Raw genomic sequence first — 26568 nt, forward strand, 5'->3', positions numbered from 1 at the left:
ATAATTCTACAAATTCAGTCAGGTGGGGGGGGGGGGGTTCCACCCCAACCCCCCTCTCCGAACTGCGCATGGTCTTCTGTTTTTCCTAAGCGGGGGACACAAATTCTCCGAATTAGCTTGTTTTATTTTTTTTTAATTCCTACGCATTCCTCTGTAAAACTTTGATCAGCAATTTTGGCCCCATCCTATCCTCGGAGGTCATGATTTGAACAAAGTTGAATCTACACTACCTGAGGATGCCCCTATATATGTTTCATTTTTCCTGGCCTGATGTGTCTGGAGAAAATGATTTTTAAAAGATATTTTCTATATATTCCTATATGTATCTTTAACCTTTCATTTATTGTGGCTCGCTCTACCCCCCTGCCCCCAAGGTCATGAGTTGAAAAAAAATATCTTGAATCCACACTACCTGTACTGTGAATGCTTCCTCTTTCCTGGCCCAAACGTTCCTAAGAGGATTTCTTAAAAAGATGCCCTTCATTTTTCATTTATTCATATTTATTTTCCCTTTGAAGAGGGGTTGATCCTTCATTTAAAAAAAATGAATCCCCTTCACCCAAGGATACTTTGTGGCAAGTTTTGTTGAAATTGGTCCAGTGGCTCTTGAAAAGAAAATGAAATTTAAAAAAGTTTCCGACATCAACGCTAACGAAAACGACAGACAATTGACAAATTTTGATCAGAAATGTTCACTTGAACCTCAGGTGAGCTGAACGTAATTTTGTTTATCTACCATTCGGAGTAGTCATCAAAACTTCATTGCAAGAAGTTTATGAGAGTTTATTACTGTAACTGATATGATAACCATAATTAGACTCTAGGAGACTAAGGCGTTGAGTGTCTATTTTGTATTTTGTTAAACTTGAAATTTTGTTATACTTCTCCTCATTCTTCAAGTTATAAGAAGAATATTTAGAGGCTAGTTCGATTGCAGAAGACAGGAGGTTTTTCAGTTCGTATTTTTCAGCAGCGATTATGTAATCTAAAAGTGTTTTTCTAGTAAAGGTTCCAATCATTTCACATGTATCATCTTTACATTGTCGACAAATAGCCACTAGACGGTTCTCGCATTTCTCCATCTTGTCTTCGTGTTGATCTTCCCATGCTAATTCCATTAACTTTAAAATATTTTCTTCTCCTAAAATAAAAGGATTATTATAAGGATTAGAATATATATATATATATATATATATATATATATATATATATATATATATATATATATATATATATATATATATATATATATATATAGGTAAATCTTTTAAAAAAAGAAACACGAAAACCTTAAATTTAGCTTAAGCGCTTTCATTTCAAATCTTCAGAAGCTTTATAATACGTAACATAGCAACATAACGTCATAACGTCATAATAAGTGGAACATTACATACAAACGTCTATTGTGACGTCATAGTCAAACTTTGCGGGAAAAATGTAGAATGAAAATAATAAGTACAATTTTTACAACAAATATGCTTAATTGTTCAGTCTAGGTTTGAACATATGTATAAAATGTTTTTCTTTCTCACGTCTCTGAATATCACTTTCACTTGAAAGTTTGTAAAAAGGAAATATAGTGAATTGTTTATTTCCACAAGTATCCAAATGTTCACTCAGAGGGATTTGCCGATATTCCGGAGAGTTAATATGTTGTCGGTGGACACGCACCCGGGCACGCAATTGATTGCTCGTTTCCCCGATATAAAATTCTTGGCATCCAGCACACGTAATTACATATATTACATTTTTAGTGGCACAAGACATGTTTGCATTGACTGTGAATTGTCTTCCATTAAAGTCATAAGTTGATCGTTCCATTATATGTGCACACGTCCCGCAACGCGCGTCTTCACACTTGGTCACTTTGTAACTATTCTTAAAATGGGACGAACACAGAATTCTTCTAAGATTCTTGGGCTGTCGTCTGCTGTTAATAAATTTTACATCTCTATATATTTGTTGTGTTTACCGGTCCGTTTTGAGAACGACGTTAAGTTGGTGTACTACGGAGGTCAAATTATGATTCCTTGGATTGTGGGTATGTACAAATGGAATTATATCCGTTTTATTTTCCTTGGTTTTTGTAGAGAGTAATTCTGACCGTTCGTATCCTTTGGCTTTCAATATCCCGTTATCTATCAGGTTTTGAGGATATCCTTGTTTTAAAAGGTATAACTTGAGTTCTTTTAGTCGGATATCTCTGGTGCTTTCGTCACTAACGATGGCACATAAACGTCTAGCCAGATTGTATGGAATTGCTGTTTTTGTGTGATGAGGGTGACAGGAACCAAAATGTAAATACTGGTGGGTGTCAGTTGACTTGTAGAAGATATCCGTTGAAAGTTTTGTATCTTCTTTGATGACAAGAACGTCAAGGAAAGGTAATTTTGTATCGCTGCTTTACATGGTAAATTTAATGTTGGAATCTAAGTTGTTTAATAATTGGTGGAAAATTGATAGTCTCTCATTGTTGTCATTCCACAGAATGAAACAGTCATCTAAAAATCGTTTCCACTTTGATGTTATAGCTTCAGCATCCTCTTCTCCCCACAGAGTGACTAGTCGTTGATGGAGTTTTTGCTCGAGGTAGCCCAACGTTAAAGTGGCATACGTGGGAGCCACTTTTGTTCCCAACGCTGTTCCTTTGGTTTGAATAAAATGCTCTATTCCGAAGGCAAACGTATTGTTTTGCAGTATAATTCTTAGTCCCTCTAAGATGAATTCTTGCTCAAAACGATCCTGTAGTAAGTCTGGGTATCTCTCAATCCAGTATTTAACCGCTTTAATACCCAAGTCTACGGATATATTTGTGTATAAATTCACGACGTCGAATGACACCAGTTTCGTATCACGTTGAATATTTTCTGGTAGGTGGTTGATAAAATCTATATCATCTCTTATAAAACTGGGAACCTTTTCACAATAAGGCTGTAATAAAATGTCTAACAAGTGACTAAGTCTTTGAGTTGAACAATTAGGCCCCCCTACGATTGGCCGAAAAGAGAGGTCTTCAGGATTTAGACAGCAAATATATTCTCCTTTCTGAGCTTGTATGAATCCCAATGCCACGAGAAATCAGAAAGCAAACCAAGCATTGCCCCCAAAACAAAGGCTACATCGCCATTACACTCGATGGACAACGTTTAATAACGCGAGACGAAATTCGCCCCACTCCTATCCGAAAAACCATATCTTTAAGACGAATTACCAACAAAGAATTAACCACCTACAAAATAATAACCACCATCACCAACGGATTATTAGACGGTACAAACCCTCCAACATTTATAGAAATGAAAAAACAACTTTCATTGGACGTGGTGTGCGGCACTATTTTTTAGGAGGCGGCAAGCCAAACCAAGGACAGAGGCACATACCACAATTATATCAACAGACAACGCAAATCTAGTTGATGTTGAAGAAACAAATAAAACCAAGGAATCAGTAGAAGTTGATCCTAAAGTGTTTAATCTTTCAGATAGGATATTAACTAAAGCAGAGAAAAATTTATTATCTAGAGGCTTGAAATATACACCCACATAACGTATGAATAACCAAGAACTTAAAACGGACGTAAAGGAATATACAAGGCGACTACGACTAAGGGAATACTTTTACGAGAATAACGACGAATCAACAGAAGATAGTGAAAATGAGGAACCAGAGGACCTTGTTAGAAATAAATCCCACTTTATTCCAAAACGAGGTAGAAATCGAACTCTAGATACGGTATGTGAAACCCTAGATAATATTAACCTACCTAATATTAAGAAAAATATTAGATCTAATCTCACAAAAGAAGAGCAAAAAGCTTTAAATGACTTACATAATAACGAAAGTATAGTTATCAAGGAAGCCGACAAAGGAGGCGGGGTAGTCATCATGAATAAAACATATTACGAACGTAAGATTTTGAATATGCTACAGGACCCTAACTACTATGGGAGTATTAATGCAAATCACGAGACAAAAACTTTAGCAAAGATAAAACAACTTGTCAGTGGGCCATCCTCGGGAGATATCACTGCTAAGGAGAAGGACTATCTCACAAACTTTGAAACAAAAGAGAGTCAATTTTACGGATTACCAAAAGTACACAAGTCATCAGAAATCAAAAACGCCATACAAGCTCAGAAAGGAGAATATATTTGCTGTCTAAATCCTGAAGACCTCTCTTCTCGGCCAATCGTAGGGGGGCCTAATTGTTCAACTCAAAGACTTAGTCACTTGTTAGACATTTTATTAAAGCCTTATTGTGAAAAGGTTCCCAGTTTTATAAGAGATGATATAGATTTTATCAACCACCTACCAGAAAATATTCAACGTGATACGAAACTGGTGTCATTCGACGTCGTGAATTTATACACAAATATACCCGTAGACTTGGGTATTAAAGCGGTTAAATACTGGATTGAGAGATACCCAGACTTACTACAGGATCGTTTTGAGCAAGAATTCATCTTAGAGGGACTAAGAATTATACTGCAAAACAATACGTTTGCCTTCGGAATAGAGCATTTTATTCAAACCAAAGGAACAGCGCTGGGAACAAAAGTGGCTCCCACGTATGCCACTTTAACGTTGGGATACCTCGAGCAAAAACTCCATCAACGACTAGTCACTCTGTGGGGAGAAGAGGATGCTGAAGCTATAACATCAAAGTGGAAACGGTATTTAGATGACTGTTTCATTCTGTGGAATGACAACAATGAGAGACTATCAATTTTCCACCAATTATTAAACAACTTAGATTCCAACATTAAATTTACCATGTAAAGCAGCGATACAAAATTACCTTTCCTTGACGTTCTTGTCATCAAAGAAGATACAAAACTTTCAACGGATATCTTCTACAAGTCAACTGACACCCACCAGTATTTACATTTTGGTTCCTGTCACCCTCATCACACAAAAACAGCAATTCCATACAATCTGGCTAGACTTTTATGTGCCATCGTTAGTGACGAAAGCACCAGAGATATCCGACTAAAAGAACTCAAGTTATACCTTTTAAAACAAGGATATCCTCAAAACCTGATAGATAACGGGATATTGAAAGCCAAAGGATACGAACGGTCAGAATTACTCTCTACAAAAACCAAGGAAAATAAAACGGATATAATTCCATTTGTACATACCCACAATCCAAGGAATCATAATTTGACCTCCGTAGTACACCAACTTAACGTCGTTCTCAAAACGGACCGGTAAACACAACAAATATATAGAGATGTAAAATTTATTAACAGCAGACGACAGCCCAAGAATCTTAGAAGAATTCTGTGTTCGTCCCATTTTAAGAATAGTTACAAAGTGACCAAGTGTGAAGACGCGCGTTGCGGGACGTGTGCACATATAATGGAACGATCAACTTATGACTTTAATGGAAGACAATTCACAGTCAATGCAAACATGTCTTGTGCCACTAAAAATGTAATATATGTAATTACGTGTGCTGGATGCCAAGAATTTTATATCGGGGAAACGAGCAATCAATTGCGTGCCCGGGTGCGTGTCCACCGACAACATATTAACTCTCCGGAATATCGGCAAATCCCTCTGAGTGAACATTTGGATACTTGTGGAAATAAACAATTCACTATATTTCCTTTTTACAAACTTTCAAGTGAAAGTGATATTCAGAGACGTGAGAAAGAAAAACATTTTATACATATGTTCAAACCTAGACTGAACAATTAAGCATATTTGTTGTAAAAATTGTACTTATTATTTTCATTCTACATTTTTCCCGCAAAGTTTGACTATGACGTCACAATAGACGTTTGTATGTAATGTTCCACTTATTATGACGTTATGACGTTATGTTGCTATGTTACGTATTATAAAGCTTCTGAAGATTTGAAATGAAAGCGCTTAAGCTAAATTTAAGGTTTTCGTGTTTCTTTTTTTAAAAGATTTACCTGTAAACTACCGAGCACTGTGGATTTTTTTCTGTTTTATATATATATATATATATATATATATATATATATATATATATAATCAAAAACTTTAAAACACTTTTCGAAATATTTCAACCGTGTTACCGGCCTTCATCAGTCGTGTTTATTTATATATATAGAATTATTAGAATTAGGATAATAAAACATACCATTCCACTGGTGAACTAGAAGAACATTATACCAGGGTGCTTCCACATAAGTGTCAGCTTTTCCATGGTTCATGAGTAGCAGATTTTTAAAGATTTTCCTTTCTATGTAAAACTTGAATTCCTTATTGTAACCCTATCCTACCCCTGGTGTCATGATTTGTGCAATTTAAAATGTACACTACACAAGGATGCTTCGATATAAATTTTAACTTTTCTTGCGCAGTGGTTCTTGTGAAGAAGATTTTTAAAGTTTTTTCCTACACATTTCAATGTAAAACTTGGATTCCCTATATTTGGAGTCATGCTTTGAACAATTTAAAATCTAGCCCTCCTTAGGATGCTTCTACATAAGTTTTAGCTTTTCTAGCCCAGAATTTTAAAGATTTTTCCTATACATGTCATTTGTAAAAATTGCATCACCGATTGTGGCCATATCCTGTCCCGGGGGTCATAATTTGAACAATTTAGATTCTACACTTTCTCTGGGACCTTATGTGCCAGCGGGCACGAAGAGGACAGGTGAGGTGAGGTGAGGTGAGGTGACTTTCTCAGGATGCTTTACACTTAAGATTTAGCTTTTCTGGTCCAGTGGTTCTTAAGTAGATGTTTAAAAGACCCTACCCTTTTTCGTCTTTTCTTGATTATCTCCCCTTGAACGGGGACTTGGTCCTTCATTTTAACAATTTTAAATCCCCTCTACTCAAGGATACTTTGTACTATGTTTGGTTAAAATTAGACGTGTGGTTTTTATAAGAAGAAGTCGAACATGTGAAAAGGACAACGGGTGATCAGAAAGGCTCACGTGAGCTCTCAGCTCAACTGAGCTAAAAAGTAATAAAACTAGAGGCATGGTAAGCATGGAGGTCACTTTAATGCTACCCTCGCCTTCCCTTTAATTATAATTACAAAGTCCATGTTTTGCTCTAGGAGACGTAAAAAATAGTACCTCTTTGAAAGTATTGCTCAAATAATTCTAATTTTAATAACCATGACAAAAACACTCAAGAAGCAAAAATTGATTTTTAAAAAATCATGTATCTTAGGGCAGTCTACTTGTGTGCCAGGTTATATTAAAATCGAACTAAAACTGAAAGAGAAGTGGTATTTTTAAAGTACCTCACAAAAAATTCAAATTCTAATAATCGATGCACTAAATATTTTTCTGTGTGTCATGTTATGTTGAAATTAAACAAAACTGTAAAAGGAGTAACACTTTAGGAGAAAAGTCAGAAATTTCTTTTTTAGTAGCCATGGCAACATCATTCAATATTTTTAAAAAATGCACTAGAATGTGTAGGTAAATTTAGTCTTCATGTGTGCCAAGTTATAAATACACTGTAAATCAAACCAAAACTGTACAGGAGGAGTATTATTATGAAAGAATTTTGCAGAAATTCGTAATTTTTAGTAACAATGGCAAGACTGTTCGTCAAAATCAAAAACTCATGCAAAGAATTGTGTATCTCAATGTAGTCTGCTTCAAAACTATTAGAAAGTAACATTCTAAGAAATTGTTTACAGATAGACATACGACAGACACCTTATTTTTGCATAATCTCTCCTTGTGTCTATATCTTACAATAAACAGTTACCATTGTCCAAAATAGATGATATTTCTTGTTCCGCAAAAGTTAGTCGAATATCCCAAATTTTTCTTTGAGACTCAGTGCTAACTTTTCTCTCAATGCCTCCCCTTTTTAATGACTCGCTGGGTTTTTTTGAGCAAAGGTTCATTATCAATGGAAGAGCCAAGACCATGTTATGTTTTTCGGCGCAAGCAGCATAATTTACAAGCGTTTCAGATTGAATGCAATAGCCTTTCTCTTCATTTGTACGTTTGCAATTTTCTAGGATGAATGATTCGCATTTCTCTTTGAGGTCCATGATTTGGTATTCATCTGCCAAGGATGCTACCTCTAGTACGTTTTTCTCTGTAAATAATTCAAATTTTTATGCATACTTACATGAAATATATGAAATGAAGGATATGGAGATAACGAACAGTATTCAATATCAAAGACCATACAACAATACAAAATAGGAACAGAGCAAACACGGACCTCCAAAACATCAGAGGTGGGATCAGGTGCCATGGAGGAGTGAGCATCCCCTGCCAACCAGTCACATCCGCCATGTGTTCCTTATGTTCAGGAAAGAACGGAAAATCCGTCGTCAATTAAATGTTTAAGTAATGGACCAATAATAAGTTAGTATGAAAAATGTCTGCATTTGACTCAATGATAAGTTGTATTTGCTGACAGGGTCATTTTATCGATCATAGAACTTACGAAATGATGACTTTAAACGAGACTGCTCGTTTACATGATATTCTTGCTTCATCAAATTATTTGTCAATAATTTACCTCGTTTAGAAATTTTTCATACGTAGAGCATGCTCTTGCGGATCGAATCAACTGAGCTAAAATAAACTGCGTATACAGGTGATGCTGGTATATTGCTGCATAAGTAAAGGAAGTTGACGATAGAAAAGTTAGAGTCAACAATTTTATCAAAGAACTTGGTTGTTAGATCAACATTAACATCTTTTTCAGTAAGAGGAAGGATATGGAGATAACGAACAGTATTCAGTATCAAAGTCCATAAAGCAATACAAAATAGGAACAGAGCAAACACGGACCTTCAAAACATCAGAGGTGGGATCAGGTGCCATGGAGGAGTGAGCATCCCCTGCTGACCAGTTACACCCACCGTGTGCTCCTTGTCATGATCAGCATATAACGGGAAAAAATCCGTTGTCAATTCAGTATATGAATAATGGACTAACAATTAGTATGAAAAACGTCGCTCAGCATTTGACGCAATGATAAATTGTATTTGCAGACAAGGTCATTGTATCGACCATAGAACTTACGAAATGAAGACTTTAAACGAGACTGTTGATATTCTTGTTTCATCAACTTGCTTTTCAATGATTTATCACGTTTTAGAAATTGCACATATGTAAAGCATGCTCTATGATAAACAAATCAACTGAGATATATAAAATTTTGTCTCAGTGTACGGGAATATATCGTATCGAATCTACTGGGAGATGTTAACTCCGTATGCAGGTGATGAAGGTATATTGATGCATAAGGCAGTTGACGATAGAAAAGAAAAGTTAAAATTCTTTACCTTTGTCATAGATCTTGCTTTATAGATTATCATTAACGTCTTTTACATGTCAAATATCCAAGTATGAAATAGATGTGTCAGACTTTGTGATATCTTTTATTTCAAGCTCGATATATCGTATCGACATAAAAATGAAAGTTATCATTGTTAATTGCCAATACGTCGTCGATATATTAAGATGTCGAGTTGAAGGCCACAGAGGGTGTTTTCTACTTTTAAAGTTTAAATTTTGAACAAATTCTGCTTCTCATGAATACAAAATTAGGTCTGCTAATAAGGGGGCGTAATTGATACCAATGGAATTGTTGGAAAATCTGGTCTCCAAAATCCACACATGTCAATCAGAAACTCAAGCATCTTTTTTATGTCAACTTCAGAGTAGTTGTATGTACAATCAGAATGTTTTTAACGAAATAATTCTGCAAATAACCAAAGACAAGGAATGGCTAAATTAAGATTTCCGTTTTCATAAAAAAAAGCAGCTGTCAATGATATCAAAAAACGAGGGCTTTAATTTATTGTGGGGAATGGTCGTATATAAAGTTGAAAATTGTAAATGTTTAAGCTGTTGATTTTGTTAAAATCCTGTGAGTTCAAATTTGACAAAAGTTCCTTGGAATTTTTAAGCTTCTACATCGCTTCTCGAATATATTTTTACACACTGGTCTTGAAGTTTCTCATTCGCTTCTGTAAACGTTTTAGTGAGGAATAAAGATAGAGGCTTGGTTGAACATTTACTGGAACCCGCATTGTAACTGTGTAAGGATTTTTGTGTGGTTTCGGAATCCAATACAAATATACTAAAATTCATTTTGGTTGCTTTGGATATAAAAAAATATTGAAAACTGACATAGGATTTTGAGAAATTTCGTTATTAGAAAGGGAACTTTGAGTATTAGCTAGATTACTACTTGTAGAATTTAATCCACATTCTTCGAAAATACAATTTCTATAATGAGCCTACTAACGAAGACAATGTTACCTGCTTTACCAGTGCGTACTGATCATGTAATCTATATGTAAATTTTATTCCTTTTCACTTCTGGATTATTGAATACAGAAGGATAGAAGGTTTTTGTATTGCTCCTCAAACTTTTGATAGGCGATTGTAACATACGAAGGCTGTTCAATAAATAATGTCTTGAGCTCTATGACATACAACATAGAAATTATATGACATCCAGCTTGACCTCTCATTATTGAATCTTTAATGAATTGATTACGGTTTATGTGAGCTCTTTTCATCACACTGTTTCATTGTGAGAAGCTAGAAACAAGGACTATTCGAGACACTGCATTAATAATAAATGGAAAAGAATAAGTAAAGTAAAACTAGAAAGAAACTCGTTGCGAGCAACGAGAGGTCTTCCGTCCGATTCAGAAAAAAATTAAAATCAAACTGAAAAAAGTGATTTTATAAATCGGACACACGGCGGATCGAACCGGGGTCGCCATCCAATGCGGTACCCATTACACCTATGGGAACCCACTTCAAATTTAACATTCGATTATCGCGAGATTGCTTTTTTGATTCCAACAGAAATTACATTTTTTAAAAAAAATTCAGTTTGAATTATAAAATAAGAGCTAGCTTGCTAAACTTTGCTCAAGATGATCACATCGGAATTTGTTACTTCAGTTTTAACAGTAATTTTTAAGATAGATAATCTATGATACTGTTAGAAATGTATGTTCTTATGACCGGAATTTCGAGCGTTAGAAAGTATATTTATCACATTGTACAAATATGATATCGTATACGGCCAAGTAACACTAAAGTAATGAATTCGGTAAGATTCTCCACGAATTTTGTATCGTGTTTACCCACAAAGTGGAGATGAGCTACACGTTCATGAAAAGACTGGAATGTTTCACTGCCAAAAAAGTCAGCCGCCCTCTGACGCTCAAGGAATTTGATACGAGTTATGTTCCATAACTTGCAGTTATTACAAGAATATTTATATTACCTTTAATAAACAATCTTTCAAAAAACTGTTCTTCTTATTTTTGCCTTTTTCTATTCATTTAATATGTCACAAGCCGGAGTGGAAAAATAAACAGAAGTCAAGTAATACTTCAGAAACATGGTGAATGTTAAGTAAGGCAAGTTTCTTGAAATGCTATTACTTATAACCATGGTTTAGGATAAGTTTTCCCTGGTGCAAAAGAAAAGGTTGTAGTTATCGTATTTCCACTTGTACTGTAGTGTTGTATTCTACTTTGAGATGCAGGCAAAAGCAATTTCAATAGACGTTTGAGGAAACCTCATATTAAAACTATACTCAGTGCAACGTAATTGCGATGTAGCAATCTAAAGAATCCTTTACATTTCATAAATCTTTTTGTAGAAGTTTCGTTCATCTAAACGCTCAGCTGACCTTCTAGAACCCGACTTGCTTCATGGCGGAGTTTACGGAGACCGCCGCCATCTTTGACACGCCTCAGATTTTTAAATGCGAATATCTAGTGTGTGGATTGATCAATTCTTAAATAAATTATATATTAGGCATTTCCAGCAGGGTCTTAATTACCATTAATTATATAAAAGAAAAAATATTGAAAAACAAAAAAAATTGAAAAAGTACATATTTTGAATTCACTTCCAGTAGCGACCGGAAGTACTGACGACACAAACGAAGTCAAAATTGCACATCTATAACTCATGGTCTATCATTCTTAACAAGTCTCCAGTTAATATCTTGAGCCGTTTTCGAGAACATTTAAAGACAAAATTGCATTTTAAAATCAGGAAATTGCCCATAACTTAGCACTGGTAGCAATGTTTCCAACAAACGGAATTTTATATAAAATTCATATAATGACCTATAATTTCTGAAATTTTCATTGAAATCCGCCGAATAATTTTTGAGAAATCGCCTGCACAAAATTTTGTCTAAAAAAAAAGAATAATAATAATAAGAAACAATAGAATCACTATAAGGTCTTCCGTGAAGAACGGAAGACCTTAATTAGACTGAAATTAAGCGCTTCATTAAAGCTATTTTAAATCTCGTTAAGAATCCGAAAGAAATATTTACTGATATATGTGAAATTTACAAAACCAATGTCTGTTTTATAGAAACATGGGCAGATGGATTTCAATGAACAAAAATGATATAATGAGCTTCAAAAATGGTACCGTCCTTGGCGACAAGTACTTAAAACAACCAATGTTCTGTTTGGCCAAAATTCAACAAATTATCAATGATGTTTGATTGACATTTCGACACCTAACAAATTGAAAGGCATTATTTTGGGAGTAGTTTACACTATTTCAAAGAAAGATTTAACAATAAAAAAGATTAGTACCCAATGGTCACCCTATCATTTGAAAAATGAGTGAAAAAGACAGCGTGTAGGAATATCTAAACACAATATTTAAAAATCAAAAAATTTATTTATCCACGTTTGTCTTAAATTGAAAGAGATTATGAAATTTGAATCCATAGTTTTAAACTAAAACAAATTTACAATAAGATGCACTTGACAAAAGCAACCAAAGACTGCAAAGAATTGCAAAAGCACAAAAACGTCGTATGACATCATAACTAGTGAATGTGTTTAGCCTGTACTAGATCCATTATGACGTCATAATTATTTCAATGTCACTTTTTCCCGTACTTTACAGCTTCAATAGAAATGGAAGATAATACTACCTTTTGAAATTCACGGTGGAATTCAATTTAAAATCATGCTGAAATAATCTTAATTCAATTCATATTTTTTAGGTTTATAATGCTTAATGACAATATATTTATGAAATTAGAGAAACCTGTAGGCACCTTTCATTTACTAGATCTTGACCTTAATAAAGTTGACAAATCCAAAACTATTTTGTGTAATTAACTTACATGTACAATGTTTACCATTTACTGTAATAATGTGAATGGTATGTAACTATTTTGAAGGAATGTAAAAATCCTAAGAATTCTTCAGTTGCCAACTTAATAGTGTAATATCCTGATGAAGTCGTACGTGTTGTAGATGTGTTCCATGTGTGATTTTTTTGTGATATCTATATTGAAATGATGTGCATTCCTTTCATAATTATTTGTTACTTATTCATATTCTTGGTGTTTGATTACAATTTTTCTATAAAATATCTTTTTAGATAAAAATTTCAATTTTTGATAAACATTTTTCATCTTAAAGTAACCCCACACAGTCATTTAATAATTAAATCCCATGTAAGTGCATAAAGGCCAAGAATATTAGCCTCGGTAAATAGCCTCTCTCTCATTAGTTAGAGGCAAAAGGTATAAATTTCAATCACTTTTTAAATTTCTTTGGGTATGTTCTTTATCATATTAAAGATTGAAAACATTGTGACAAAGACTTCTGAAAATATTTACAAATAAAGGTGGAAAATTGACTGAAAAAAACAGAGTATATTTGCCAATTTTTTTTAATGTGGACTGATCTTTTATGTCAATTGAATAAAAAGAAATTATTCTTGAGAAATGTTTCTTAATATTGTTCAGTTAATAAAATCTAAACGACGATGTTTGAGAGATATTTTTGTGATTGTTCATATTCTCTTCTTGACAAGGCAATTAAGGTATCATGAGCTTTTAACTGATTGATAAGCAAGTACTAATTTATCATTTTGGAAAGTTTAAAAATCTTGTGACAAAAACATTTCCGACATAGGTTCTACCTTAAGTTAAATTAAATTCCTAAAATCTATTAAACCCGTAACTGCACATGTTCAATCAACTGTTATTTGTTATCTGATAATGGGTAAACAAGAACTGAAGTAACAGTGGGTTGTATTTCAAAGTTTGTGTTGCAAATAATATCATTCAGTGTGTAGTAGATGGCAAGAGATACAGATTTTTACATGTCATAATACAACGGACGAAGATACAGATAAAAGAAAAGTTTATTTTAAAAACAGTTCCGATTTAAAGGCGATGCAAACAAACAAATAAATAAAAACCAGGTAAACAAGAACAACACCTACCGGTTATAGGAGCCAAACATTCAGGGTTATAAAAAGTGCATAGAAAATTCACAAAATCGCTGTACTTTTTTTCTGGCAGTGGCACTCTTTCTTTGTATTTTTCACTAAAGTCGGATTCAAACATGGCCTTAAACACGGGTGAATTGTCAATTAACACCTGTTTATTGAGGTGTAAATCCACCCCTTCTACCTCTAGTATGACGTCAGTGGGAGGGAAGGCTGTTTTAGGTGGCTCACTTTGAGCTTCGATTTCTGTGCTTTGAGATGAATCCTCCGATTCAAAGTCGAGCTTGCATTCAGTGGCCATGTTTTCTCCAGCTTTTCGTGTATTGTAAAGGTAGAAAGATTCTAAATGCATTGAACTGAAAAAATCAATAGAAATACCGGTTCGGAAACGGGGCTCTGCACAGGATTTATTTATCAAGGTTGTCATGCATTTATTTATTTAACGACAGTACAGATAGAATTATATGCACGATTTGCTAAGTTTCAATGTTGATTTAGTATACATATATATAGATAACTTTCTTACTAGCATTAAAAAGATAAACCTTCCATGAAAACATTGATTTGCACTTTAAGCACCATATTATTAAAAGAAAAGTATATATCTGCTCGAGATGGTAGTTTAAAAACGGCATGCACTTGTTTAGCTTACAGCAACAAAACTTGTGAATAACTTCTTGTAAAACCCAAAACATGTTAAACAATATGAGCTGCAACTTTCATGTTACAAAGTTTGGTTCAAAATTGGAATTATTTCAAAGACAGAAAAAAGAACGTTTACACGTCAAATGTGCATTTATCGTGCCGAGACCATTCCGTGGAATTTTTTTTTATCTTTTGACCTGGGCCTTTGAGTTTAACCCCTTTTAGAATATTCACCAAACTCGAGAGCTTTTTACTAAATTGTACTTAGATGAGTTTCATATATTTTTGAAAATCATAAATGTGTAATGAGTAATGAATAAGGCAATGGGCCTATACCTGAATAGTCCAAGAGCCTGTTCACCCCTGTTCGAATGGTATAGCCCTTGGCTATATAAAAGGCTGCAGAGGCAGTCTCGTTCATTCTGAAACCCGTGGAAGAAGTGGGAAGTTGAAAAGAAGATAAGAGGTAATATTAGAACAGAAGAATTAAAATAGTGAAATAAAAGTAAGGCTAGGGTACAGAGCGCCGGTAAATGGTCAGCCAAGAAATTGTAGTGTAGTGCAAGTAAAAACATTTTTGTGACGTCATTCTTTTGTTTCTACAGTCTCGTATTTCAAAGAGGGTACTAGGTATAGTCCAATATTATTGTCAGGAGTACAATATTATATCTAATATTGTACTCCAAAATAATACTGGACTGTGTGAAACAAAGGATTTTGCACAGCGAATGAATAAGGCAGAAAATAAACAAACATTATGCATTTTATATAGAAATCAACAATCTCGTAATCCAATTCAAGCAATGGAGCAATCAACATCTCGTAATCCAGTTTAAACTTTAAAGAAACCAATTTATGCAACGAAACTTCAAAATAGGAGTATCTCAGAAATCCAGTAGAATTTACACTCCGTCCAGACAGGTCACTGATTGTGAAACAACCGATATTGAAGCACTTATCTTAAACTTGTGATTTTTCCGAAAACACATCCAAATAAATCCACGTAAAGTGGTTCATTGTAGAACATTACATTAGGACAATTTTACACTCGACCTGTTAATATATCCCGTACAACTCTGATTTTTTTTACCGGAAATTTTAATTTCACAATATATTTCCAAATTCGTTTACGTAAAGATGTGGTGCTTTCAATATCCAAGGGACAAAAACGGCTCTTTAATTCCTGGAATTTATTTGCCTAATGGTCACTTACAATCTTCACACGTTAAAAAAAGATCCTTCACAATACTCTCAGAATCGCTTATTATCATGAAGTTGCTCAGCTCTTCTTAATGCGTCCGTAGAGTGTCGCAATGATAAATAATATATGATTGGGGTTCAATAAAGGTTTTTAAATCAAAATCTATTCATCCCTTTGAAAGAAATATCTGAAACCCTTAAGCGCCCCATCCATCTGGTTTGGTCACCGTCACAAGTATCATATTATGACAATAGCAATACAAAAGTGCATTGAAAAAATGTTTTAAGGTCAGACGACACGTTCCTCAAACATATGTCCTGTTTCTCTTGGTACTATATCAAAAAATATTAATATTTGTCATTCTCTTCTGATTTCTACATTGTTTTAAAAATGTTTTTAGTAATAAGTACACCCAAAATTGTGATATAGACAATTCAAGAGATTACTCATAAGGGTTATATAAGAAATATGACCCTGTGGTATCTTGTCCAAATGCCTGGTAAGGTACCCTAAATTTTTGTGAGGAAACTTGTTTAAGTACCTTTAAATCAACGACAAATTCTTAGGAAAAATTATATATTTTTGAGGAACGTGTCGTCTGACCTTAAGTAAGATACAAAACTCAGATGGTCTATTATGTCAGAAACGGGACTGAGACTCGGTGCTTCGCACCTTGTTCCAGTCCCGTATCTTACATATTAGACCATCTTCGTCTTGTATCCCTTACGTATAGTAGTCCTGAATAAGGGTGAGGTACCGAGTACACTACAATAAGAACTTGGTTTCGGAACCAGGTGCAGGGAACCCAATCATACAGGTAGTATTTGGTAACAAAGAACCTCGGCTTGTAGATCCCGGTGTTCAAATAAAAAAAAACAAACAAGGACAAGGATCCCATGAAAATAATAAATAATCATACTTGTACATAATTTTAATTCCCAGTATTAATTATAGGCTGTATATATTTGCATCTAATTGACTTTTTACTAAAAAAAAAAAAAAAAGAGAGAGAGAGATCGCCTGTCCTCGTCGCTATGCGTCTGTTCGTCATTTGGTTTTCTCAATACTACTCATCGAAGATGATTGAAATTTTAGCACACCCTTTGTCTTGTTATGACAAATGGTGTTTTTTGCTAAAATCCAGATGTCAATTTTCTCTTTATCTGTGCGTCTGTCCATACCAAGTTTTCGTGAAAATTTTCTCAGAAACTACTCACAGCAGATGCTTGAATTTTTAGCACACTATTTCTTTTGGTATCCCATAAAGTGCTATTCATTCCTAAATAAAAAAATATTTAATCGTTTCTCAGGATTCTTTTTATTTACCGGTGCATAGTTGAGCGATGTGGCATTTGGAGCTCTATAGCTAGGTGATTATATGAGAAAAAACCTTAATGATTCATGAAAATAACAGCATTCATTCTCTACGGAGAGATTTAGAAGTCAGTTTTTAGAGGCAGCTAACAATACTGATCAAAACGTCTGTCGCAAATCAGAGATGATGAAAACTACTATTAATGTAGCTTACTGTCTGTAAATCTCACTTGATACCTAGAGGCAGAGCAAAGGAACAAAGAACAAATGCATTTCCACTATAAAATTAGTAGTGCTCCATCCCTCAGGAACCCTTGACCCTGGCGCCACACAATTACAATTTTTGAAATAATAAACTTGCTAATTTGCTCATTATAAATGTTTGATTAATACCAAGGAGAAAATTTCATGCAAAGAATTAAATCATTTCCAGTAAATAATCATTAATACATTAACACCCCACCCCTACCCAGGGTATCCCTTACCCAATAAATGGTCTTGTAATTTACAATTCTGAAAAATGCGTCCTTACTTCGATTATCAGCATAATACCAAGGAAGAAACCAGACAAAGAATTATTGCATTACCACAATATAATCATCATAGCCCTGCTAATAGTAGCAGTACCTCTGACCCAGGTGAAAATTTGTCTTCTCTTCTCTTTGCATTGTATCTTAATGACTTAGAAGAATTCTTAATAGAAACAAGATGTGTTTGTGAACCACTGATGCCCCCGTATGGCAACATAGCGAAGGTTAAGCTTTCTCAAATGCAGATCAAATATGTTGGTACCTAAAGAAAGGCCTTTTTCACAAGAAATACAAATGTGAAATATAAAACACTAGCATCACCTATTCAAGGGTAATGACCATGGTTAACATTTCTAAAGTAGGACAGACTCTGGGGTCAAGGTTAAAGGGTAAAGGTTGTTGGTTTCTAAAGAAAGGCCTTGTCTCACAGATTACATATGGGAAGTATAAAAGCGCTGGCCCTCACCGTTCAAAAGTTATGACCAAGGTTTTAGTTTGTAAAAAGAAGATGAAACTCCAAGGTCAAAGGTTTTTGATATCCAATGAAAGGTCTTGTCACATGGATTACACATTTGAAATATGAAAGCCCTAGCCATTACCGTTCAAAAGTTATGACCAAGGTTAAAGTTTTTCGTAAGTACAAAAATCTCCAAGGTCAAGGTCAAAAGGTAAAAATTGTTGATTTCAAATGAAAGTTTTTGCCAATAAGAATTGATAAAAGTAAGTCAAAGTAAAAGTTTGGATTTTTTGTGTAAAAGTGGGTAAAAATCATAGGTCAAGGTCAAAAGGTCAAGGTTCTTGGTATAAAATGAAAGGTCTTGTCACAAGGAATACATATGTGAAGTATGAAAGCCCTAGTCATAACCCTGCAAAAATTATGGTCAAGGTTGTTTTTTTTAAAGTAGGTCTAACTCCAAGATCAAGGTCAAAGGGTCAAGGTTCTTGGTATCTTATGAAGCGTCTTTTCACAAGGATTATATATGTGAAGTATTTATGCCATAGCACTTTTTGTTCAAAAGTTATAGCCAAGGTTAAAGTTTTTTTATAAGTACAAAAATCTCCAAGGTCAAGGTCAAAAGGTCAAGGTTGTTGGAATCAAATGAAAGGTCTTTACACAAACAATATATATGTCAAGTATTAATGTTCTGGTGTTTACTGTTCAAGAGATATGGCCAAAGTAAATATTCAAAATTTTTGTGTAAAAGTGTGTCAAACTCCAAGGTCAAGGTCAAAAGGTCAAATTTGATGGTACCCCGAAAAAGGTCTTGTCACAAGGAATACACATGTGAAATATGATTGTCATAGCTCCACTAAATCAAAAGTTATGGGCAAGGTTAAAGATTTTTCGGACAAACAGAGAGACAGACAGACAGCTAGACAGACAGACAGACGGACACGACAAAAACTATATTCCCCCGAAACTTCGTTTACGGGGGCATAAAAAAAATGTTATTTGATTGAATAGTCTGTCTGAAGAAATTGAACAAAAGCTAGATGTATACTTAAGAATTATGATTATGCTCTATGCAGATGATACTGTATTGATGTCTGAAACTAAGGATGATCTTCAATATCAACTCAATTGTTTTCGAAACTATTGTGAAAAATAGAAATTAAATGTGAATGTTGATAAAACAACAATTTTAATTATTGGTAAGGGCAGACAATCTTCCAACGTAGTATTTACTTACAATAATAATGAGATTGAAATTTTAAAAGAATTTAAATATTAAGCAGTGTGTTTCTCAAGAACTGGATCATTTTATAGTACAAGAAAATGTACTGAGCAAAGAGTAACCAGAGTTATGTACGCCATAATAAAGAAAGCACGAGAATTGAATCTGTCCATGGATTGTCAAATTTATATGTTTGATAAAATGGTTATCCTTATCCTTCTTTATGGTTGCGAGATATGGGGATTTGAAATTGTTAACATTATTGATAAACTTAAATTAAAATCTTGTAATCTCATACTTCATCTTAAGACATCTACTCCATTTATTGAAAGATTGGTAGATATCCATAGAGTGTAAATATTAAATGAGAATGATACAGTTTTAGGGAAAACTATTGAAATGTAAAGAAACAAAATTATGCATATTTTATATAATGTCTTATAGAGTTCATCAATGTACAACAATGTTAATTGTAGTTCTAAATGGATTGAATGTATACAAAACATTTTTCAAGAATGTGGTTTAAATTATGTGTGGATGGCACACAATGTAGAAAATGAAAAATGGTTGTTAATTAAAATGAAGCAAACACCCATTGATCAATTCATACAAAAATGGAAATCAAATTGTGATACATCGAGTAAAGGAAAGATCTACGAATTGTTCACTAACAGTAATTTTACATCTAGGCAATATTTAAGTATTTGAGAACAAGTGCTTTACAGTTTTCAAATTTCAAAAGTTTTTGAGTCCGAACAATTATTTAATTTTAAACATTAAAAATAAATTATCGGTAGTTAAGCTATGAGAATCTACTGGGTTTATTATTGATAGAGTTGATTGCTTGATTTATGACACTGTCATTTTTCATCGTTTCTTTCATTTTTCTCACGCACGCTGTATTGTACACATTTCATGTTTGTATAGATCTTTCTAGTATACGTATATATAGATAATATATAGAGTTCCTTTAAAATAAAAAGCATTTGTCAATGATATCAAAATGCCTGGAATTTTTCTTGGGATGTGGTTGTATTAGGATCAGTGATATAAAAACATTCCCCATTGTGGAAATAAATTGTAGCTGTTATCTATTCTACAATTTTTTTCAAGGAAGTTAAGGCGTTTAGTATCTATTTCGTACTTTGTTAGGCTTGTAATTTCGTTATATTTACAGCCATTTTTAAAGCCAGTGGAATTGCATTTTGATGCTAGTTCAACCGCACATGACAAAAGATTTTTCAGTTCATATCTTTCAGCAGCGATTATGTAATCAATAATTGTCTCCTTTGAAAATGTTTCAACTATTTTGCTACTAGCTTCCTTGATAAACAATTTGCAATTAGCTACGAGGCGATTTTCACATGTTTCCATCTTAGAGTCATATTGAGCTTCCCAGGCTAGTTCCATTAATTTTAAAATATTTTTTTCTCCTGGAAAAAAAAGAAATTCAGAAATTATGATTAAACAAAGAAGACAGACGTTTCTTTAAAAAAAAATAATGTGGTTCATCATGAATTAAATTTTACAGTTTCATTTTACCTTTATCTAAAGAAGATACTATCTCTTGTTCCATCAAAGCACATCGAGTTTCCAAAATATTTCTCCGCATATCAGCCGTAACCTTCGTATCTATGTTTGCCTCTTTTAGTGACTCAAAACTGTGTTTTGAGCAAAGTTCTTTAATCAAGGGAAGAACCAAAGTCAAATTATGTTCTTCAGAACAAGCAGCATAATCCAAAAGAGTTTCTGTTTCAATTCGATAATTTCCCTCTCCGCAAGCACGTTTGCAATCTTCAAGGATGAATGATTCGCACTTATCTTTGAGGTTCATGATTTGGTATTCATCTGCTAGAGATACAACTGCTAGTACGTTTTTCTCTTTAAATGGTAAAATAAAATAAGAATCATCTTGATATTGTAACCTTTCATGTAAAGCTATCATCGCATCAATCTACAAACAGTTACACTGCAATATTACTGTGTGATAAGAAAGAATATTTCATGATTTTTTCCCCTAATCAAACAATTTTAAGTTTCCTTATGTAAATTATCTTCGATATTTTGGGTTTTGAAAAGATACTCCCAGTATAAAGTATTTTCATACCTAGCCTCTTTTGTAGTTAATATACCTAAGAATGTGATAGTCGGACAGTCAGTCAATACAGATTTATACAATATAATAGTTCTTCTCACGGCGATTCTGCAAAGTTTATGAAATCATTAACACTAGATAAATACTTACTGGTTAATGGAGCCAACAGTTCCGGGTTGTAGAAAGTATATAAAAAATTTACAAAATCTGCATACTTCTTTCCTGGCAGTGATATCCTATCTTTGTGTTTTTCGCTGAAGTCAGACTCAAACATGACCTTAAACACGGGAGAATTGTCCATTAACATTTGTTTGTTGAGGTGTATATCTGTTCCTTCTACCTCCAATATTACATCAGTAGGAGGGAATGATATTCTACGCTCCTCATTCTGGAGTTCGTATTCCTCTTGTACAGAACAGGGGATCTCCGATTCAGTAGCCATGTTGTTTTTCTTTCTTTCTTGGTTTTTGCAATAGTCAATGGAATGTTTACGGTTTACAGGTTTTTAAATATGGAAGCCCATTAAAGCAAATCAAAACTAGGCACAACATACCAAAAGTACTGAATCTAGGTGGAATATGCCCGTGATATGTGATATTCATCCCAAGTTATCTGGTATATGCAAAAGCTTACATTTATACCGATAAAAAAACTATATTTAAAAAACCACTGGAAAACAACAAGTGAGCAATTATACGAAAAATGCATTTTGTACCTTATATTTTAGATATAAAAAAAAAAACTTAAAGAATTTTCGTAAATAATTTGTATGAGGGCTGTTCGAAAAATCTGCAGACCATGTCAATCTTAGTTATAATATCTCCATGAAGTTTAAATCGTGCACATAATCTTATGTTAAAAAGATATTTTTTTTCATTTTTTTTAAAGTTTTAATTCATGTGAGATATGATGTAGTCCAACAATTCAAAATAATGTGATCACCTGCATATGGAGTTTATGTTTTACCAGTTTATTTGATACGCAAGAGGATACTCTACGTAAGACAAATTTATAAAACGAGACAAGCTATTAAGTTTATGAAACAAGAATATCAACATTCTTTTCGTCAACATTTTGCAAATTCTATTATGTATGTTATAATATTCAGCTAACTGTAGTATACCTGTGTCTAGTATAGTGTTTTATTGAGTAAATTTCCTTTTCTACAATTAGCACACAGATACATGTAGATAGATATTTATTTGGTATACTATATATACATTGTTATAATATATTTTTGACAATATGATTTTAAATTAAATATATATTAAATTATATATATATTATATATAAAAGTTTGGCACTAAACAGTAGAATTAAGATAATATATCGGAATCAATTAGTTTTCGAAAGACATGAATATAATTCACATAACAATTGTATACCAAGGATAACCCATGAAAGCCAATGGCTTATCTCCAATGGGGTCCTTGTACTCATACATGTATATTGGATGTTATATAGAATAAACAGAAAAACATGTAAATACTAAAGCTTAGATGTGGGATCAAGTTGACAACGCAGAGATCCTAAAATAAATTGTAGTATGTATATATACCAAATCTTCACCTGGTTGTAACTTAAAAAAATTTAGTTGTTCAAGTATTTCGTAATTCACAGATGTCTGTGGACCTTAATTCAAATTCTACCACGATTATTGTAAACATCAAAGGAAACCGCCGGACATAATTCTCCAATAAATCACGAACGTCATCAAAAAATTATCAGATCAGAAACACGTATTAAATCTTAACAATTCAAATGCATGTTTGGCTGTAGAATGAAATACTTGTTTAGACCGCATCGATGTGTCGTCTTTTGCAGTACATGTATAAACACTGAAAATTGCATCAAGTTGCTGATGATTGTCGGGGCTATTCCACGAACCTCCCTACACATTAAACAACGTGATTTTAGCATTAAAACAGGAACATATATTCATTTTAACTGATCAATACATATTATGAACATATTTGTAATTTTAAAAAGGCTATTTTTAATGTAACGAAAGCTCAAATCGTCTGCATTCTATACACAGGTAAGCACACAAGTTTTACCTTTGGTGTTAAATGAAACAGCGTAATCGAGACATGGTGACCTAATTCGTTTCTCTATAATAATTCAGCGTTTGTACCATACATGGTACAATAGAAATAAAGTCCTTGTTGTCGTGAATGATGCAGAATAACCTCCTCGGTCTCGAAATGTTTTTTGAAATATAAAAGCCTCGGCTTTTATCTTTTAAACAACATTTATCGACCTCGGAGGTTATTCTACAACATTCACGAAAACAAGGACTTTATTTATTAAATAAATCGAACCATCTTGTTTTGTCAAATTTGTAACTTTTTCTTTAACGTTTTGGAGAGCACTAGGGGTCGGTGTTATGAACGATAACTCACTGCTGAAACTTGTTTAGAGCAGGCTCGGGGTATCTAACTGTTTACACGCAAGGCAGTTTTTAGCATTTCCCAAGTGTTTCCTTACTCTCAGTAGAATCCAGTGGTTTTAAAATTTAGCACCAATGTTAAACTTATTTACTGTATAGTTGCGGACACCGGTTTACTGCATATAATTAAATTTTTTAATTAAAATAAAAAGTGAAATCTACCCTCCTTCTCAGTTCTAACCTATTTAAATTTTTATATTCGGTCGTTCCCCTTCGTGCTTAGTAACACAAATAATATGATCAATCGTTGCATTTACTTGTAAAAAAAATACATATTTACATAGGAAGCGAAAAAGCGCGAACACAAAAAATATGACATTAAATTTTCTTCTTCATAATAATCGTCAAAGAGAGTTAAAACTATTGAATATAGTCTGTTCACCATTCATTTGACCCTGTTATTTCAGGTAGAGTGAAGACATTCTCTTTCTCTTGGTCAAAACTTTTTGTGTACAAAACAATGTAAGGAATCCTTTTGTGTATATAACAATACCAATGCTGAAGCAGCCTATATGTCATTCCTATAAACGATAACTCATAAATCGGCACTAAATTGGTCAATTTTCACACCTGAGTTACCTGTCCTTAAACACAACATCGGAAAAGTTTATTATAAATGATTAAACATTTTAATGATGTAATTAAAAGTATGCATAAGTTATTATCTTTTTTGATAATTTCATGTACCTATAAATCTATCTATACAATGTTTTTTACCATATGTGCAACTTGAAAAATTAGTTAAAAGGCCTACTGTATACCAATCACTACAGGGGTAATCAATATGTATGGCACGCCAAATTCACACAAATGAGCTAAACCTAGTTTCACAATTGATAAACTAGGTTTATCAACTGTAAACAAATCGTAAACTATAGTTAACGATTTGTCATTATACCCCCTCCCCCTGTTGAAAAGCTGGAGGATATATAGTTGTCGGTATGTCCGTCCGTCTGTCTGTCTGTTATGCTTTTGGGTACCCATCTCTTATCCGCAACTCCTCTCATACCACTGAATGAAATTTTATGAAACCTTCACAGAATCTTTATTACATATTGCCATTGTGCACCTTCTATTTTACTTTTTGGGGAGGAGGGGTTATCATTTAGTGATCTCATTGCTCACAGTACCTCTTGTTTTTTCTTTTAGACTCATAATAACCACTGCAATTAGAGTGAAATGATAATCAACTATTTGATACATGGATGACAAATGTCTGATAAGTTACGAGTCAATAATTTGAAAAATGGTCAAAATACGATTATTTCCTTAATGCTTACTCTGTATATGAATATAATTGTTAGTTTGCAATGTATGTCTATGGTCAGTAAATATTCAATTAACAAGTGGACGTTTGTGGTTACACGTTCTGAATTTTGTTAAAACAATTCTTCAGTCTTTAGGAAGTTTACTTCAGTACATTTCCCTGGTCCAATAATTTTTTTTTTTTTGAAAATCCTGTAATTTAAACATTTAGATGAATTTGCTATGCTCACATGCCAGTCTTGTAAAAATTGATTTAACAACGTTTCTTTCACAATAGATTTTAAACCATGTCATGCTAATCAAATTTTGATTCATCCACACATAACTCACATAAGACAGACCACATGAATTCAAGATATTCCTTATACATTTCAACCATGGGTGCATAAATAATCCTTCAGAAAAGTGTTTATAAAGAAAGCAATACATTCTGTATGTCAGCTTACTCTCATATGACATCAAAAGTTTAGCCCAGTAAGTGATCATTCGTACCTTTATACGTATTATTAAAGGATATCGCCCAGTTCCCCATACACCTTACAATTTGGGGTACTGGACTTAACAAATTTCAAAAATATTAAGTGTACCTTTTCTAAGATATCTATGTTTTCGTTGCCCAATACTTCACATCCGTACAACAAAATTGGGCTTATAACTCTGTCAAAAAGATCACTTGCAAATCAAAATAACTTATCTTTCTAAGTACTCCATACATTGCTTTTGAAGCTTGTTTAGTTAAGTGTGTTTTGGCACTTTTGAAAAAAAAAAACACTACGGGACATGATAACCCCTAAGTATTTAAATTCGTTCACAATTTATGTTTGTGTGTCTCTGTACAAAAATAAATCTAGACTAATGAATCAGTCTTCTATTGTTAATTGTGTAATTGTGTCTGATTTTTGTTTTGGAGAAAGATAGGTATACTTCGGACAAGGTCTTCTATAAAAGTATTGTTATGTAACATGAGTTATGCCTAACATTTTACCTTTACTTTAAACAATAACCAAATTTTCCCCTCAAAGCACTTAAGCTTTAGTGGAAAAGATTTGTTTCAGTTTCAGACACTACAATGAAAACTTTTAAAATAAAAAAGGTGTAGGTGAAAGTTAAAAATGTATAAAGGAAAAAAAATAGGTAACGGTGCACTTACTCTTGTCTGAATGAAAGTTGATA

The 26568-nt window shown here is 33.4% G+C and overlaps 2 protein-coding genes across 3 annotated transcripts; both read right to left on the bottom strand.

Moving 5' to 3' along the window:
- Positions 1-773: 773 nt before the first annotated feature.
- On the bottom strand, positions 774-14520 carry LOC134252318 (kelch-like protein 3). The gene is made up of 3 exons (XM_062734759.1): positions 14214-14520; positions 7708-8046; positions 774-1141 (listed from the first exon to the last, which is right to left on the bottom strand). The coding sequence occupies exons 1-3, from the start codon at positions 14518-14520 to the stop codon at positions 774-776; spliced, it is 1014 nt and encodes a 337-aa protein (XP_062590743.1).
- Positions 14521-20090: 5570 nt separating this feature from the next.
- Positions 20091-22166, bottom strand: LOC134252316 (uncharacterized). 2 transcript variants are annotated; one of them, XR_009988949.1, is made up of 4 exons: positions 21831-22166; positions 21128-21466; positions 20494-21018; positions 20091-20461 (listed from the first exon to the last, which is right to left on the bottom strand). XR_009988949.1 is itself a non-coding variant. In XM_062734757.1 (3 exons), the coding sequence occupies exons 1-3, from the start codon at positions 22120-22122 to the stop codon at positions 20627-20629; spliced, it is 1023 nt and encodes a 340-aa protein (XP_062590741.1). In that variant the 5' UTR covers positions 22123-22166; the 3' UTR covers positions 20091-20626. The 2 variants fall into 2 exon arrangements, 1 of the variants encoding a protein (XP_062590741.1); XM_062734757.1 differs by having other exon boundaries at positions 20091-21018.
- Positions 22167-26568: the final 4402 nt, after the last annotated feature.

Source organism: Saccostrea cucullata, unplaced genomic scaffold, assembly GCF_032062105.1.
Source record: "Saccostrea cucullata isolate Sc308-1 unplaced genomic scaffold, CSIRO_AGI_Scuc_v1 ctg1688, whole genome shotgun sequence".
NCBI lineage: Eukaryota > Metazoa > Mollusca > Bivalvia > Ostreida > Ostreidae > Saccostrea > Saccostrea cuccullata.

What these genes read in the sequence shown, in the direction of transcription:
- LOC134252318 (XM_062734759.1), bottom strand. Translation starts at nt 14,520, where the DNA reads ATGGCCACTGAATGCAAGCTCGACTTTGAATCGGAGGATTCATCTCAA. An exon ending in ATGTTTGGCTCCTATAACCG is followed by an intron (nt 8,047 to 14,213) that starts GTAGGTGTTGTT and finishes AATTATTTACAG; the next exon opens with AGAAAAACGTACTAGAGGTA. An exon ending in ATCATCTATTTTGGACAATG is followed by an intron (nt 1,142 to 7,707) that starts GTAACTGTTTAT and finishes CTTTTATTTTAG; the next exon opens with GAGAAGAAAATATTTTAAAG.
- LOC134252316 (XM_062734757.1), bottom strand. Translation starts at nt 22,122, where the DNA reads ATGGCTACTGAATCGGAGATCCCCTGTTCTGTACAAGAGGAATACGAA. An exon ending in ACTGTTGGCTCCATTAACCA is followed by an intron (nt 21,467 to 21,830) that starts GTAAGTATTTAT and finishes TACCATTTAAAG; the next exon opens with AGAAAAACGTACTAGCAGTT. An exon ending in AGTATCTTCTTTAGATAAAG is followed by an intron (nt 21,019 to 21,127) that starts GTAAAATGAAAC and finishes TTTTTTTTCCAG; the next exon opens with GAGAAAAAAATATTTTAAAA.